General features: G+C 47.7%; 1 protein-coding gene across 12 annotated transcripts in view; it reads right to left on the minus strand.

Moving 5' to 3' along the window:
* Nucleotides 1-16,957: 16,957 nt before the first annotated feature.
* The window catches only part of LOC105493584 (transmembrane serine protease 5), a 51,044-nt gene continuing 49,823 nt past the window's right edge, over nucleotides 16,958-18,178 (minus strand). For all 12 annotated transcript variants that reach the window (XM_071075596.1, XM_071075597.1, XM_071075598.1 and 9 more), the window contains one exon: nucleotides 16,958-17,693. In XM_071075596.1, the coding sequence (XP_070931697.1) occupies nucleotides 17,679-17,693 (15 nt within the window). In that variant the 3' untranslated portion in view covers nucleotides 16,958-17,678. The remainder of the gene's footprint in view (nucleotides 17,694-18,178) is intronic.

The raw sequence follows: 18,178 nt of genomic DNA on the forward strand, positions 1-18,178 counted from the left end.
CACCCTAATGAGAGGAGGGATCCAGAATATCCTACATCCAGACTGATATTCACATTATTGTAGGTTCAAACCTCCAGTTGAGTTTTACAGCCACTTGGAACTGAACTGTGATAAGTTAAACCTAAACTCAAAATTATGAATGCAGGAGAACAAGTCCTCCTTCAGGATATGTCTCTTATTTTCTTAATTGGTTGTTGGAATGTTCCATCTTCCTGTGGCGAAAGGGTTAGAGCGCCCTGGTCAATCCAGAGACTGTTCTACCTTGTGGCAGACGAGATGTCACTAATGGCTGATCAGGCAGGCCTCTGTAACAACTGTTTCAGCACTGTCTGAGTGGTTAAACGTTAAAAGCTGAAAGAGTCCCCTTATACAAAGGCTAGAATGTAACAAAAGCCCACCAAGAGTTTTGCCTAGGCCTTTCCTGGGCCTTGAAGCATGACAAGATAATGAAGGAATTCTTAACAGGACCTGTTTAGGATTAAACAGGTTTTTATTGGAGGTCTGAAGAGACTCTCCAGACCTCCACTAACAAGTTTATTGGGGGCCTGAAGGTTTGGGGGTCTGAACTCCCAAAATCTCCATGATTTAGCAGGAGACAAGATAAGGGTAATCATCCCAGCACCTGGACCCATGTAGATGAAGTAAATTTACAGAGGCTCCAGAGGACTGCCTTCAGGACTCAGACCTTAGTTACGGATTAGAAGAAGTTATTCACTTATGTCTTTAGATGCATGCACACTTACACATAGACATATAGCTTAGAAGGTGTATAAGCTCTGGAAAACTTTGTAATTTTGAGTTGGTCTGGCAATTTTTTGCAGGTCTTCTCCTTGTACCCAGTTACAAAAATAACTCTCTTCTTTCCCAGTTCATCTGCATCTCCACATTGGGCTGCAAGAATAAGCAGCCCGACCCTCAGTATGGTCTGGGAACAACGTCTCCTCCAACCTCAATGCAGGCTGCTGTGCAAGACCCTCATGCTCTAGCCTTCAGCAGCTTTGAGTGCACATAGTTTATTGATCCTCAACAGTAGTATCAACAGGGCAGCTTAAAAAGAAATTTTAAGTCCAAGCCGCATCCCAGAGCAGTTAAATCAGAATTTCTAGAAGTGGTTCAATCATTGCTATTTTCAGACAGCCACCAAGGTGATTCTAACATGCAGCCAGGATTGAGAACTACTGAGGATTAAAGTTTTTGTGTGAATTCTATCTTCCTTCTGTCTGGTCTCTAATGCTTAAGGGAAGGAGGGTCACCTTTGATAATGAGACCCGGACTCTTGGTAAGGAGGTTCATGAGACTTAATTATTCCAAGGTTATGACATGGCAAAAGTGTCCAACAACTAATATGTATAATTAAAATTTAATGATATATTTTGTGAGTCAATCATTCAACAAATATCTATGGCATGCTTATTACATGTCAGACATTCAGGATATAATAAGTAGACAAAAATTCCTGCCTTCATGAAGTTTACATTCTAGTGGGGGGAATAACAAATTAGTAAAATATATGCTATGTTAAATGGTGACGAGGACTATGGGAAAAAATAATGCAGAGAATAGGACCAGGAATTCCCCAGGACTAGGGAGGATTTGCTTTTTTTAGAACGGCAGAGACTTAAGTCAGAAAGAGGAAGTAGCCCTGCAGACATCCGGGGAAAGAACAATTCAAGCAGTGGAGGATTACCCTAGAGTAAAAGTGTGCCTACCACGTGCTAAGCTCCTCGCAGACATCATTGAATTTTATTCTCACACAACCCTTTAAGCAAGGTACTATCCCCATTTTCCAGTGTTCAGAAAGGATCAGTAGGCCAGATGTGGTGGTTCATGCCTGTAATCCCAGCACTTTGGGAGGCTGAGGCGGGTGGATCACTTGAGGTCAGAAGTTCGAGACCAGCCTGGCCAACAAGGTGAAACCCCATCTCTACTAAAAATACAAAATTTTCCGGGCATGGTGGTGCATTCCTATAGTTCCAGCTACTCAGGAGGCTGAGGCAGGAGAATCGCTTGAACCCAGGAGGCAGAGGTTGCAGTGAGCAGAGTTCACACCACTGCACTCCAACCTGAGTGACAAAGCAAGATTCTGTCAAAAAAAAAAAAGAAAGAAAGAAAAAGAAGAAAAAGAACGAAAAGGAAAACCACACAGAAAGGATCAGTAGCTTGTCCAAGGGCACAGTAAAAGTTGAAGCTGAAATTCCAGATCTGTACAACCTTAAAGGTCCTGCTCTTAAGCCCTACTCTACTGCCCGTGGCAGCATCACGTCTCACCCCTGCCATGGAGATGTCACAGGCAAGCAATGTCTGGGGAATGATGAGTGTCCCAAGGAGTAAGGGTGAGTGCGTGCCCCACAACCCACCTTTCCTCCCCACTACCACCAGTGCCAAAGCCTGGTTTCTATGCCAGGTGTTGATGCTGTCCCTCCATGCTTCTCTTCTTCTAAAGACCTCCAATACACACACACATACACACATACACACAAGCACATCCCTTATCAAACCGGCCCAGTCCTGTTTCCTGTCCTTTCTGCTTCTTTCACTGATCTGCTCTCCACAGGGCAATCTTAGGCCAGATCACTCACTGTTTCAGAGCCATCAAGATGACATAACAGAATCCTAGTATCTCAGAATTTCTGTTTGGTAGTTAGGACCATCCTTCAGGGGCTTCCTCGGCCCCTAGGAACCTCTCTCAGACCTAAAAGTGGTGTCCTGGGGGCAAACACTCAGATTACTCTTTTACTTTGACCTGAGGTCATCTCAAGGCATTCTCTTCCCCATCAGTATCTACAGAGTTTTGTGGGGTTTTCTGTTGTTTTGTTTTGTTTTGTTTTGTTTTAATAAGAGTGGTCCAGAGTGTGAGTACCCTATGAGAGCCCAATAAGAGAGGTGGTTGGGAGTATGAGCTTTGGATTGGTTGGTTTGCCTATGAAAGGCACACTTGCAACTGAGTCCTTTCTATATCCAGGAATTGACTAAGCCCTAGGAGGGGCAGTCCCTCCAAAATCAGCCAGGCCCCAGATGTCAAAACATCAAAAAATACAGAAAATAAAAAGACATGATGAAGTCAGTGCTGATTTATTTATCCATCTCCTCCCGCCTGCAGCGCAGTGCCTGGCCATAGCAGATGGTTCAGTGGTTGCTCACAGAAAAGACTTAGAAGAGCAGCACAGAAAAAGCAGTTATGTCTCGGGAGACACACAAGGGTCGGAGTGGGAGGTGTTGATTACACTGTTTTCCATCCCTGACAGGCAGCAGACAACAAGACTCGAGGGACAGGTAGTAGGAAGGGGAGTTCTCATGTAGGATGAAGGAAGTATTTTGAGAGAGAGGCAATCTCAGTAGGACCCCACCACGACAGACAAGTGGGACCGCTGGAGATCAGGAGGGCTCCAGACGTCACAAGGGCTCCTCCTTGTATTGCTGAGCCCAGGTGAGCCACAGTCCTTCCCAGGGTCTACAGACATCACCTCCTGCATTTGCCATCACTACCCCCTCCCCAGTCTAACACTTGAAAGTCCTGAAATGCCGGTGATACTGGCTGGAGCTGCCGTCCTCATCCCAGGTAACGGACTCATCACCTGCCCCCCCTCTTGCCTGGTGCCTGGGCACCTTCCATTGTTCTCTGGAGCTTGACTGGCTGCCAGGCCTTAAATCCGAAAGTTACTTTCTTTCCTGTGCTGGCACAAAAGAAAGTTTTGCCCCTTAGATGGACTTTTTTCCCCATTCTTCCCCACAATGACCAGACTCTGAAAGGAATAGCAAATGACTGTTTCCTCTTAGCTGAGTAGTGAGATCTTGATCAGCTCAAGCCCAGAAGGTTTGCGGATCAACATTCACTCAGCAAACCTCGATGAATCGTGATGTGGGACGAAGAGGGTAAACTCAGAGCATTTAACAAGAGTTATTTACAATCAAATGCGTGCTTGACAGTGGCCAAGTGCTTCTGCACATTTGCTTTTATCTTAGATCACAACTCCGCAAAGAGGTGAGGGAGTATATTATTCCCATTTTATCCATGTTGGAAACTGAAACTCAGAAAGTCAAATAACTTGCCCAAGGTCAAGGCAAGAACTAAGAGCTTTTAACTCCCCTGCGGACTGTTCTGGCCTCATCCCTGCTGGGAGACACTGCTTCTAAACTTCAGGGCAAGGAGGGGAGCTTCTTGTCTTCTGTTCGGGAGGCAGGAATAGTAGAAGAGCACAGATTTCGGAGCCAAAAAATGTAGACTTGAATCTGTTCCTACCCCTCACCAGCTGTGTGACCTTAAGTGTGTTACTTAATATATCTGAGGCTCCATCTCCTCTTACCCAGAGAATAACAGGCTACTCCTCACAGGGTTTTTGTAAAGACTCAGAGAACCAACTTGAATAACACACCTGGCTTAGTGCCTGATACAAAGTAGCTGTGCAAAAACTGCTGGTTCTCCCTGTTCTTCTGCGCTGGGGCAACAGTTTGGCCACATGGAAAGGGGCCACATACTCATTCTGAGTCCTGAACTGGACAGGATCCCCAGGAGCTGACAGTTTGAGGTTTACGGGCTATGACTAAGGGGTATGAGATTTTCCAGCATGATGCTCACACAAAACCCTGAAGGTGAGGTTGGGGGTGAGTACAGCATGCTGGTGCCTGAGTAGAACCCTTGAGGGACACTTGAGATCATGACTTAAGAACACTTGGGTGTGCGGTGACATCACAGGGGTCAGGGGAGGCATGCTGAACTTCACAGTGGCTCTCCCACGCAGTTGGGCAAATTCCTTGGGCCTCCCTGATTTTCCTTAATAAGCCCTTTCTGTCTTCATTCTCCAAGAACTCATTAAATCCTTTCTTGATGCTATTTTCATTCTGTGGTTCGAACATCAGAGTAAGGAGCGCCATAAAATTGTCCCCAGCAGGAGATTTCTTTCATGAATCCTGAAATAAATTTTTTCCAGCTTTAAGGAGTGGTGGCCACTTCGAGACTCAGCAAACATGTCAGCTTCGACCCTGACCATGACTTGATTTTACAGCATGTTGCTCCTGCCAATCAGTGCGCCCCTGATGGACATGTCTTCATTTATTCAGTCAGCTTGGCTTAGCGTTCATTCTTGAGAAAATCCAGCCTGGTCCCTTAGGACCTTCCATTAATAGACTGGTTTTGTTGCAGTAGCTACCGCCAACCTGCTGTTTCCTCTCAGTTTATTTGCTTTGCCAATTCACTTTGACTCCAGCCTTCTCTCACACTTTTCAGCCTCCTGTCACAATGGAGGCTTAAATGGGCAGCTTCTCTGTACTTAGAAGGACCAATGCCAGATAAGGGTGGGTTCGAGGAGGATTCAGGGGCCTGGACCACACCTTACCCAGAGCCTGATTGGCAGGGGCGCACTGATTGGCAGGTGTTCGGGGTCTGTTCCATCCTTTTGGTACCTTGGGTCCTACAATTAAAAGAGAAAGCAGAGACTGCCTAGCTCACAGACCCTGAGGATGATTTACTGACTTCATGGCACCCGAGAGTATCATGAATGCCTGGCTCAAGCCCAGCTCCAGACAGTACATTTCAAAAAATGTCAAATATATGTAAACTACCCCCTCCCCACTGGTGTTGCATATTGTACAATTTCACTGAAACCTCAACCTGAACATCATCATAAGAACATCATCATGGAACCCACATTCTCTGACTAGCACTGGGGGCATGATTAGGAACAATTGAAGCACAAATGCAGTGTTCATTCCCAGTTAGAAGAGATTTGACTTCAAAGGTCCAATATGAATTATTTCCTTAAAGAAACACACTAGAGCACAGTAACTAGAGATTCAGGTTCTAGTGCCAAACTACTGGATTCAAATCCAAGCTCTGCCACTTGCTAGCTGTGTGACTTGGGCGAGATGTTTAACCTCTTCTGTGCCTCAATTTCCTCATTTGTAAAATAGAAATAATAATAGCCATCAACTTGTAGGGATGCTGTGAAGAATAAAAGTGTCAGTACATATAAAGCCCATAAAACAGCACCCGGCAGATAGTAAGTGCTCAGTAAAAGGAGCACTCTCCAATCTCCTCTTGCTGGACTTTTATACTGCCTGGAGCCTCCCTGGGAGTACACAGGCTGGAGTTTCCAGATGGATGTGGGCTCTTTCAAAATCCCAACATCAGCAACATTTTGTGTGGGTTCCCCAATGTCCACAATCATGGTTCAGACACTAACCAAGATTATGCAAATTTCACACACTGTCTGTAAGAAAGATGAGCCCAGTGTAGCCATCCCACCCCCGCTTTCCAAAATTTTTGAGAGAAGCTCCTCAACTACCACAGGAAAGAAGTCTTTATCAAGGCAACCCCAACAGTCCAGCGTCGGCCATGGTGAAGGCCAATTGTGGTCTCCCAGTGAATGACTGACACAAGTCGCAAAATACCCTTCACTCTCAAGGTAGGAATAATTTCATATATCTCCAGTTCTCATATATGGCTGGGGGGGGGTTCTCAAACATTTTTAAATTTCATTTAAAATGTATTTTAACCATCTAAACAAACCACAATGAAAATGTGGTATATACCCAATGTTGATACATAGAGGCCACCAGCCCATTAGCTCAGGATGCCAAATTAACTTATTTTTATGCAGGCCTCTGAATGAAGTTTTCTCATTTTAATTAAAAAGTACCCTAAGAATCAAGCTGTGAAAAGGCTATTGCTATTTGCAACTACTCAACTGTATAAATCAGGATTTCTTGGTGCTATGCAACCCAAACCAAAATCTAGAGAGAAACTGGATGCCAAGACTGATACAACTCTGCAATTTGATGCATAGGCCCTGATTTCAATATTCTGTGCTCATCAAAACAACATCATTCACATCGATACAGAGTAGGTATCACCAATTACAAAATACATGCATGGGCATAAAATACTGCTCTCATCTCTTTCATGTTTAAGGGTTCCAAATAAATATTTTATTATTGGAAGAAGTTTGAAACCCCACTATAATTGTTATAATGATATTCCAGTGTCCCTCAAAACCCTCCTCCATGCCTCTCCCAGAGCAATGCAATCTCTCCATTATACGCCTATTTTTGTGACTCTCTCCTACTTGAAAACTTTCAGCAGCTCCTCCCATTCCCCATAAGACAAAGTGAGGACTCCTTGGCTTGGAAGACAAGGGCATAGCAATCTCGTTCCCACACACTGTTCACTGGCATCTCTTGTTCCCTGGCATCAGTCCCTGCTCCAGCTGCACAGAACTGCTTGGTATTTCCTAGGAAATGTCAGGTATTTTCATACTATTCCCTTGGCCCCAAATGCCCTTGTCTCTCTCCCGCTCTGCTCCTGGCCACCTCCCCTCACTCCAACTCAGTTCTGAAATTCATCCGTCAGGACCCAACTCAAGCAGCATCTCCTTAAGCAGCCCATGGCTCATTGGTGCCCCTGTAGCGCCTTACACCTGGCTCTATAGTGAAATCATCAGCATGCATCTCCACGTTCCCCACCTGACTGAGAGCTTCTGCTGATGTAGTGATGTATTTATCTTTATATTCCGGCACACACAGGTGTAAAATAACGTAGAAGGAAGAGAGGGAGGAGACAGAGGGAAGAGGGAAGAGGACAGAAGGGAGGACAGAAGGGGAGGAAGTGACAGCCAAGCCTCTCATGCCACGTCTGCCCACTTCCCAGGAGCACAGAAATAGCCCTTCCAGATTAAGCTGTGTTCCTGGACTACCTGCGTGATTACTCTTTTCCCTGCTCTTTCAAGATAATAATACCTGTGATTCCATTTCAGCGTCATAACACTGAATAACACTTGTGAAGCAGTGTCACTCCTATTAGACAGATGAGGTAACTGAGACCAGAGACATAAGGTGATGGGCCAGAATTCTGCCAAGGCCCTGGTCTAAATCCCCTAAGGGCCCAGTTTACCCATCTCTGTGTGTTCAGTTCATATGTACGTGTGTGTGGGTATGCACACTTTGCTGGGGCACTGTGGTGGGAGGGACGTGGCTTAGTCTTTTCTATTAAAGAGATGATTCAGCCAAAGCTACCATTTTGTGAATTAGAAGCAGCATTTTGCCTTGGGCTTTTTATTCTGTGCAGATAGGTTGGTATGGAAACCATGCTTCTGAGGTTGCAATCAAAACACCATTTGCCTCTATTGGTGTTCTTAAAACGTTACATGCTGATAGTAGATGAGAAATTTTTACATTTACCACATCAATTCTTTCTTGTCAACAAGTATCTATCTATAAATGGTTGTAAAGTAATTGTAGCAAACTCTTTCAAAATACTCCGTATTTGTGCACTAACAGCAAACAAATATAGCTACTTTTCAGCATCTGTCTCCAACTAGATAGTAAGCTCCTTGAAGGCAGTGATATTTCATTCATCTCTGGGTGCTCAAGGATTAGATAGCGAAAGGCACCAAGGACACATTCAATAAATGGGGTTTGATTGGATAAACAAGACAACTGTCAGTCTTGCCAATACAGGTTAACCACAACCTTTTACACTGGCCTAGCCCTACACAACCTTCAAAGCCTTCCTGCTACTTGACTTGGTCTTCCCATCTTTTCCGCAAGTTAAACAGGGGACATATTATTAGTCCCATCATACGGAGGAGAAAATAGAAACTCAGCAAAGTCCAGTGACTTAGCTGGGCTGGTCAACAAGCACTGGAGACCAGGTTAGAACCCAGGCTTGCCAGCTCCTGGGCCAACACCCTCCCCTCCTCCTCACCCAGCCCCCGCCCCGCCCCGCCCCGCCCCACCCCGCCCCACCCCGCCCCGCCCAATGCCTCCACACATTGAGCAGCAAGTACCTGCTCAACAGGCTCTAGAACGCCCGCAGCTGACTCCCATACCTTCTCTCCTGTTTCATGAGCATCCTCTATGGTGATTCAGTTTAACGCAGACCTCTCCAAAATGCATCTGGACTCGCACCCCAGCTCCTCTTCCACAGCTTTTCCTTGACCCTGCACGTCCCTTTTTTCCTAATTAGCTTCGGCTTACCTTAGTTTTCACTGAAGTCTGCCCTGCCAGAGTTCTGGAGTACAGTGTATTTGTACACTAGAGTTTTTCTCGGTGCTTATTGACATTAATTTCTAGGAGGCCATGTGAGTGGGGATGATAATGAATCACTCTGGGTACTTTTCCGCAGAGAATGAGCCCAGGGACCACCATGGGGGCTGGGCTGATGCGGATGTGGAGCTCCCTGAAATGTAATCAGGGGATGCTTTACAGTACTTTAGGGAAGTGAGGACTCACAGGAGAGACGTCTATTTCTGTCATCCTGCCTTTTTGTCTCACTCTGAAGGTTAGGAGTAACCATCAATACCCCAATACCCATGGAGACCAGATGGGAGAAGCCCTCCCTGCTCCGAGCTGCTCACCTTAAAGGACCCGTCCCCTGCAGGGCCAAGACCAGAGTGAGGCAGGAGCCGGCCTGCCTTTGTGTGACCCTGAGAGTGATGCCTCCTTAAATCTGCACTGAGGCACATCACCTGCCTCGCCCTAGTCCCAGCCCTGCTGTCCCGGGCCTTCTTTGACCAGACCCACCCTAAGGGCAGAATTTGCAATGTTGATGTCCTTTGCCTACCTAGACCTGTCTCTCTCTCTAGATCATGAAATTCCCAAGGTCCCTGAGCCCGCTTCCAGAGGCTGCACAGGTGCCACTGCTGGGCATACCCCTAAGCAGGGTGGAGTGTCTGCACGGCTGTGCAGACGGCCCTTAGCAGACGGCCCTGGCTGAGGGCATGGGAAGAAAATGTGGCCAGAAGCCTACTCTCTTCATGAGCCAAGCTCCAGGACGGAATCCAAAACTTCAAGAATTCAAAATTTGGATCTGACCTTCCATAATTTTATATGGTCTATTTTTTATGGTAAGAAGATAGACCGTTTTTAGTTTAACAATGTGTTAGGGTGATGTACTACTTTGAACTATTTATATGGGCCTCTATCCACACTTTTGTCTGGACCTCACAAATGTGAGCCTGGAGGAGTCTTGAGAGAGAATGACCTAAACTTCAGAAGACTGTGGAGAAATGACCCCTCCACACACACCTACTACTATAGGTCTCTATTTCTTGTATAGGACCATTGCAATTAATTCTTTGTCCTGATGTATGATCCTGCCTGCCAGGTAAATGTCAAGGTGGTATGTGAGCATGTGTATGAGGGCATAGGCTTAACATGGTCAGTCATGAAGGATGAGGCCATTTTTGCTGAGGATGCAGCATGGTCGTTGGCATGAGAATTTCCCCGACATTGTCCATGAAGGAGGCAGCTAAACGTGGTGGGGCCCTGCATCTGATTCCAGGCCCTGGAAAGTGGCTGAAATCAGATCTGCCTCTCTCACAATTAGGGGAGAAGCTCTGCAGAATCTTACCTCAGCGTGCTTACATTTCCTCCCTTCAGTCGAGCACAGGGACTCACGCCTGTAATCCCAGCACACTGGGAGGCCGAGGCAAGTGGATCATTTGAGGTCAGAAGTTAGAGTCCTTCCATTTCTCTGCTTCCTTCAGACCCTTCAAGCTTCCCACAAAATCAACACATATGCGTGCACATGGATCCTGTGATCTCCCGGAGCCTCCCAAGCCCCCCAGGCTTTCCACTCTCCTGTTACCTTCCGCCACCATTTTTGACCCATTAGGACTGACGTGATGCAAAACGAGGCCCACCTTTTGGTGGCCCCAGGGACAGTACAATGTCAACAAAACATGGGCTGTACAGCCTTAGACACACATGCAGGCGTAACATACATGCAAGGTCATCTTCAGCTGCAAGGTTCCGAGTCCCAAGTCTCAGCCCCCACCCAGGCCCACCCAGCCCCAGGCAGGCTAGGCCATAAAACTCATTTCTGGATTGTGTCCATTATCAGGAGCAGGAGTGACAGACAAGCCCGGCTGGAGCCCTTTCTTCTGGGATCCTCCTTGGTAACACACCCTGTCAGGCCCATCACGTGCCGCTGGGTTTAGAGATTCTTGGACCCCAGCTGCCTGCCAGTGGTTCTGCTAGTCCAAAACTTTGTTCACTGTCCCACCTCATGCGTGGGAAAAGGCTGGTGGCTGGTAGGGACACTCTGGCCCCTGACGGTTGGGGAGGAGTTGGTCTAAATCCACTCCTCCCAGCCTCACCTTCACCCTCCACCACCCACCTGGGTCCCTCCAGAAAACCTTGCAAGGTCTGACTTTCTGCCTGGGCCTCAGCAGTCCTCTCAACTGTTCCAGCCCCCTCCTGGATCTGCTATACAAATACAGGCTCACTGCCAAGATGTGGGAACAATAAATCTTCCCTTATTCTTTTATTCATGTCTTCACCTCTGCAGAGAGTGCTGAGGAAAAACAAACCTCACACAATCCTTGTGGGCTCTGGCAGTCTGGCAGTCTCTTCTTTGCTCCTCTCTGACGATCTTTGGAAGACAGAGGCCAGGAGAAGCAGCCCACCCAGCTCCTGTAGGGGTGGCAGGCCCTTCTCCTCCTCCTCCTGAGTGGGCTCAACCACTCGAAGCCAGCACCTGTAACATGCTGAGCCCGCACCAGGTTCTGGGGACCAGAAATCAGAGTGACCTGGGGAAACTGCGACATCGACATGCATGGCTTGCCGGAGTAACATTACACCTGCCTCACCTTCCTAGCCTCCTGCAAATTGCCAGAGAGCTTCTGGGCCTGGGAGGGCCAGGCTGTTTGCTGAAAACATTAGGTGAGGTGAGGGAGGGCTGCCCTGGCTGCTGGCTCAGAAGCTACCACAGGGAAGAAGTGGCAACCAGGGCAGCTGAGGGCCTGTCTCAGGGGCTCAGGGGCTGTCTCCATAAGGGCCTCAAGGGCAAGGCAGCATCTGCTGGTGTCACAGCCTTTGCAAAACAGTTCAGACCTTGAGAATTCCCAGGACCTTCCTCCTCCAACTCTGGGCAGCAGGGATTTCCATTAAGCTCAATCAAACTGAGGAAGGATAGTAGGAGTGGGGGCTGCACCGAATTTTGCAGAACGCCATTTATACAGAAGAGAGGCACTGGACTTAGGGTGAGCCACTGTCCTAGTTTATCCAGAACTGAAAAGTTTCCCAGGACATAAGCCTTTCAGTGCTAAAACCAGGACAGTCCTGGACCAACTGGGAAGATGTGTCAGCCTAACGGAGGGGCTGTGGGAAAATCGATCCTCCCTGCTTGAGCCTGGCACGTGGCTGAGTCCAGAGCAGGGCTTGGATCCCAGATGTCTTCTAGTGGTTCTGCTAACCCACAACTTTCCTCACTATTCTAGGCATGAAGAAAGGCTGGAGGAAGGAGTGGGTCCTCATGGCCAGCTTAGGAGCTGTCAAGGAAAACAGAAAGAAGGAAAGCATTCACCGTCTGCGGTAGAGAGGAAATTCCTTTGGCTGCCTTTGGGGAGCTGGGGCCCATAAGGCTTCAGACAGAGTCTGGGGTATCAGAAAGTGAGCTGGGGAGCACCTAAAAAACTGCCAGGTTGAGGGGCTCAACCTTTCCTTGAATCCTTGCCCAGGGTACAAATGCTGGGTACAGCAACATGGCGAAAGCTGCCTTCCAAGTTTTTTGCCCAGTTTCTATTGCTCCCATGGACGCAGAGGGCTCCTAGGGACAGCAGCCTGGCAGTGTTGTGAAGCCATAGCAAGCTGACTTCTATAGATCTGTCCCAGGGAACAGGCTCCTCCTAAAGGTTATCCAAACTGGAAGTGGTGGGCACACATCTTAAGAGGCAAAAGAAGTTTGAGTTAAAGCTGGTCTGACAAGGCAGATCCCGTGGAGACCATCTTGCCAGACTTCTAAGTTGACAGATGAGAGACCAACATCCAGGGAGACTGAGTCACCTGCTGGAGAACACATTCCCACGTGGGATGTGATGGAAGTCTGCATCTAGAACCACTGTTTCCTACTATCAGATGCTATAGCCAGAGGTTCCTTGGAAGGGAGAAAGCTCCAAGATGAGCCCAGCCCTTTGCAAGTCTCTGCCTTCCTGGAGCCCACGTGCTGTTCTGGGAGATGCTAAGTAACAAGGGCTCTGTGCCTCTGCAGCCACGACTCCTCTCTCCATTCTGTTTGATTCCCCAGCTTGGTTCCCTCCAGCACCACCTCCAGGTGAAAACCTCCACAAATCCACCTGGAGTGCTCCATTCTGGGGAGACCCCTGCTTGGCCTCTCTCTTTCCCAGCCTTGAATGTGTGAGAAAGACCAGTCTCAGCCCTCAAGAGTAGGAAGCTGCTGCCTACCTACTTCCTTATGAACCTGCCTAGGGGTGGAGGGATTTAACACAGAGTTGAAAGAGTCATTAACAACACCCGGCTCTGATCAGTTTAGTAGGACACAGAGTCCTGAGGGTGGGGCACACCCTGTGTGTTTGCTGTGGCATGTCTACGGGGGAGGTAGAGACAGGGCTCAGACCCAGGATACTGGACTGGAAAGTGGGGACAGGTGAAAGCAGGTTTTCCTTTGAGTAGCCGTGGAGCAGCAAGAGGGTCCTGAGAGCATGGCCAGGAGACGGCGGAGGAAAGAGGAGAGAAGAAGCATCAGAGGGACTTGGGAAAACATCTGACAGCTACCAAACCGGCTCTAGGCATTTATAGCATTTCCAGTTTTGTCCTATTGTGGGTGAGCCAAGCACCTCCAAAAAGAAAATATAAGAAAGAGCCTGAGAAATGTTGCAGAGGAATGGCAGGGCCGCCCCTTGTTCCCAGAAACCCTTTTAGGAAAAGCACGACTCCACAGAAGGTGTCAGGAGGGGAGAACCTGCATCTGATGTTAGAGGGATGCTGAACCCTCTAGAGTCCTTGAGACCCCACCAGCACATAGAAGAAGAGGGAAGGGATCTGCACCCATTGTGGCAGCCAGGAATGACCCTCTTGGAACATCGCAGGAGTCTGGAAATCTCTGCCCAAGCAGGTGTGATGCTGAATCCTACCGGAGGAAGGCAGAGGCTTCGCACATACAGCGTTGCTCTGACTTCTCTAACAATAGGCTCTTGGAACTCACTGAGCAATTACTACCTCCCCACTCAGCTCTGCGCCTGGCTGGCTACTAGTAATTTATTGCAAATAAGTCATTTCTCCAAAAAGACAGTCGGCTTTTCTACCTCCGAATTCCCTACAGAGCTTAAGAGCACTGGGAACCCAGCTGGTCCTCATTAAAACCCTTCTGAACCCGAATCTTCCCAGCCTTCCTGGCCCCACCTCCACCCCTTCATTCCAGGAGCAGGCTCAGGGGAACAGAGTTGGCCAGGCCACTCGCTTCCTTTCCCTTTCCAAAAAGCTGAACTGGCAGATGCTAACAAGGAAAGTGAGAGCTTCTGCATCCGCAGATCTGACTGCCTGGCCAAAGAGAACAGGAGCTTCTGTACAGGTAAGCAAGGAATCATTATTAGCAAATTCTCTAATTAGGGTACCCTTTATAGCTCTCCTATGGGAGATATTAATTTGTAAGTTTTAGTTAGACCATGAATCTCAGGGAGAACTGGGAATTTCTAAGAATACTTCCTGAGAAGGGTCTTTGGTAGGAGCCTCTAAAATTCCTGGGTTTTGGTTCCTTCATCTATAAAAAAGTAGGGCTGGGTGTAGTGGCTTGCAGCTGTAATCCTAGCACTTTGGGAGACCAAGGCAGGTGGATCACTTGAAGCCAGGATTTTGAGACCAGCCTGGCCAACATGGCAAAACCCTATCTGTACTAAAAAAAAGAAAAGTACAAAAAAAATTAGCTATGCTTGGTGGTGCACACCTGTCGTCCCAGTCACTCAGGAGGCTGAGGCACGAGAATCGCTTGAACCTGGGAGGCAGAAGTTGCAGTGAGCCAAGATTGTGCCACTGCACTCTAGCCTAGCTGACAGAGTAACACTCTGTCTAAAAAAAAAAAAAAAAAAAAACAAATTTAAAAAGGTAGGTGTGTCAATGCATTACTGTAAGCAGGTGACTTAGACCAGGTGACCTGAGCAAGTACATTTCAATTCTGTTCTGCTGGACCATCTGCTGGTCCATGAATACTGGACCATCTCATTCATCCATGTGCATGACAGTGATGTGGATTTAGAGTAAAAAGACCCACGGTTGACATCCTGGCTTTGGTGCTTACCAGCTGGGTGTTTTTGGGGGAGTCACTTAATCTCTCTGAATTTTCTTATCTGGAAAATGAGGACAATAATAATAATATCTGCACCATATAGACGTTGTGAGCTCCCACATACAGGCATGTTTTCTACACTGAAAAACACCATTCAAATGTTAGTGATTATTGAAAGACCTTGATGGCTGTAATTTTTTTAAACTTCCCTTTAAATATGCAAATGATTATGATTGACATCAGAAACACAAAAAAAGATCACAGCTGCTGGATTTGCTGTTAACTTACCCCTGCCCAGGGGGATCCACTACCCCATCAGTGCCTCCTGAGACAGGGACTTAAGGGAGCTGGGCAGTAAATGTTGATCTCAGGGTAAAGGCTGAAGGTTTGACCTCCAGAGACACAGGGCGAGGCTATTTTGCCATTCAGCAGAACTTCTCCCACGTTGCTTCTACAGTTTGACAGCAGACTCCCAGCAACTATTTCCCTGGTTAATAAACTGGCAGTAAATTGAAACCTTCATTTTTTAGTTCACTTCATGTAAAGGGAGCAGACCCTCTAGAAATGAGTAATCATTTGTACAACTCCTCAAAAAATATGCTGACAAACTCACTAAGTTCTGTTATTGCTAAATACTAATTGCATTTCTTTGGGTAAGCACCATAAAAAAATTCGTTGCAGTTTTTAGAAACCAGATGCCAATTACATTTTAAGTGCTAGAGAGGAGAGAGTAGGGGATAGGCTTAACCAAGGAAATGCTAACTGGGCATAAACTCTGAAAGAGAGGCCAAGTCAAAAGGCCCAGTTCCAAAACAAGAGCTAAGAAGGAGAGATGGGGCCAGGTGTGGTCGCTTACACCTGTAATACCAGCACTTTGGGAGGGCGAGGCAGGTGGATCACCTGAGGTCAGGAGTTCGAGACCAGCATGGCCAACATGGTGAAACCCCCGTCTCTACTAAAAATACAAAAAATTAACCAGGCATGGTGGCTGTAGTGTGCCTGTAATCCCAGCTACTCGGGAGGCTGAGGCAGGAGAATTGCCTGAACCCAGGAGGCAGAGGTTGCAGTGAGCTAAGATGGCGCCACTGCACTCCAGCCTGAGTGACAGAGCAAGACTCTGTCTCAAAAAAAAAAAAAAAAGAGAGAGAAGGAGAGATGGACCTTGGAGGGAAACCAAACCTTCCCAAGAGAGCATTGACTTAGGTGGTTCTCAAACTCAAAACCTCACAGCACCTGGATGGCTAAGGCTTTTCATTGCAGATCATGACATGTAGAAATTTTTTTTTTTTTTTTTTTTTTTTTTTTTTGAGATGGAGTCTTACTCTGTCGCCCAGGCTGGAGTGCAGTGGGGTGATCTCGGCTCACTGCCAGCTCTGCCTCCCGGGTTCACGCCATTCTCCTGCCTCAGCCTCTCAAGTAGCTGGGACTACAGGTGCCCGCCACCACACCCGGCTAATTTTTTTGTATTTTTAGTAGAGACGGGGTTTCACCATGTTAGCCAGGATGGTCTCAATCTCCTGATCTCGTGATCCACCCGCCTCGGCCTCCCAAAATGCTGGGATTACAGGCGTGAGCCACCACAACTGGCCAACCCCATTTCTATAAAAAATACAAAAGAAGAATTAGCCGTGTGTGGTGGCGTGCACCTGTAGTCCCAGCTACCAGGGAGGTTGAGGTGGGAGGATTCACTGAGCCCACAGCATCAAGGCTGCAGTGAACTGAGATGTGCCACCACACTCCAGCCTGGGCAAAACAAGCACAAACCAAAATTCTAGAGTAGATGAGCAGGAGTCAGCACCAAAGCTTCAACATGTATAGAAGATAGCAGGAAAATTGTAATTCTACCCTGCAATATGTGCTTGTGTGGGTGGGCGGGTGTGTGTTTGTGTCTGTCTGTCTGTCTGTCTTTGTGCAAGTGAGAGAGAGGCAGACAGAGAAAACTGGACCAAGACCATATATCACTTTAATAACAGAACTCCTTGGACCAGTTCACAGAACTGTCATTTAAAACCAATGTCCTAGACCAACTCCAACCTACTTGTTTTCCAGTGCACCCACCCCATACAGGGCCAGCCAGAGCCAGGTGAGAACAGGAAGGGGAGTGGAGAGGGAGAGTGGAGAGGGTCCTGACTCCTGTAGGCTTCATCTGGGCTGGCCCAGCCTTGACCCCATCTGCCCAGGAGCCTCTCAGCCATGGAGTCCTCTAGGGAGGCACTTAGCCCACCTGAGAGCACAGGGAAAAGGCAGGACTGGGGGCACCTCCCAGCACCCTCCCAGAAGACTCACACAAGGGCAGGGAGGGGAGAGGGCAGAAAAAGGGTAGGCTTCCTGCTGCTTCCAGCAGCCTCTTCATCTCCAGCTCCTACCTCTCTCCTCCTCCCCCTCATCCCTCAGCAACCACAGTACTCCCAACCCAGCCCCAGCCTCTCTTCTGTCATTGAGTCTCTAGTGAGAAAGAGAACTCTGAAATCAGGGCCCAAGAGGAGAGACCTGGCGGCTGGGTGGCTGGCCGGTGGGTGGTGACTGTTCCTCATGCACAGTAGTAGGAGGTCCATGTGTTCCGCATTGGAGGCTGCTGCCTCTCCTCTGTTAGTGGAGCTGCTAGAGGCCCCAGGAAGCATGAGGTGGCGGTGTGCGGTGAGACTGGAGGAAACAGCCGGACTCAGAGGAGGGAGTCCTAGACCAAAAGGGAAAGGAACTGGATTCACAGCATGGCTCTACACTAGCCAAGCGACATTTATTTTAGTAAATCACTTAACCATGCAGGGCCTTGATTTTCACTTCTATCAAATGGGGCTAAAATTATCTGCTGCTCGAGATTTTTCATAAGATTTCTATGAGAAGATCGATACATACATTCCCTGTATTATCTACCAACCCCCACCCCTGCCCAACATTAGAGGAAGATGCTTTTCATGATCATGCCCTAAATTTGTAAAATACTTTATGTAAATAATGTTTTGTTTTGTTTTGTTTTTGAGACAGAGTCTTGCTCTGTCACCCAGGCTGGAGTACAGTGGCAAGATCTCAGCTCACTGCAACCTCCGCCTCCCAGGTTCAAGTGATTCTTCTGCCTCAACCTCCCAAGTAGTTGGGTTCATGCTACCACGTCCAGCTAATTTTTGTATTTTTAGTAGAGACGGGGTTTCACCATGTTGTCCA

The sequence above is a fragment of the Macaca nemestrina genome, chromosome 12 (genome assembly GCF_043159975.1).
Source record: "Macaca nemestrina isolate mMacNem1 chromosome 12, mMacNem.hap1, whole genome shotgun sequence".
NCBI lineage: Eukaryota > Metazoa > Chordata > Mammalia > Primates > Cercopithecidae > Macaca > Macaca nemestrina.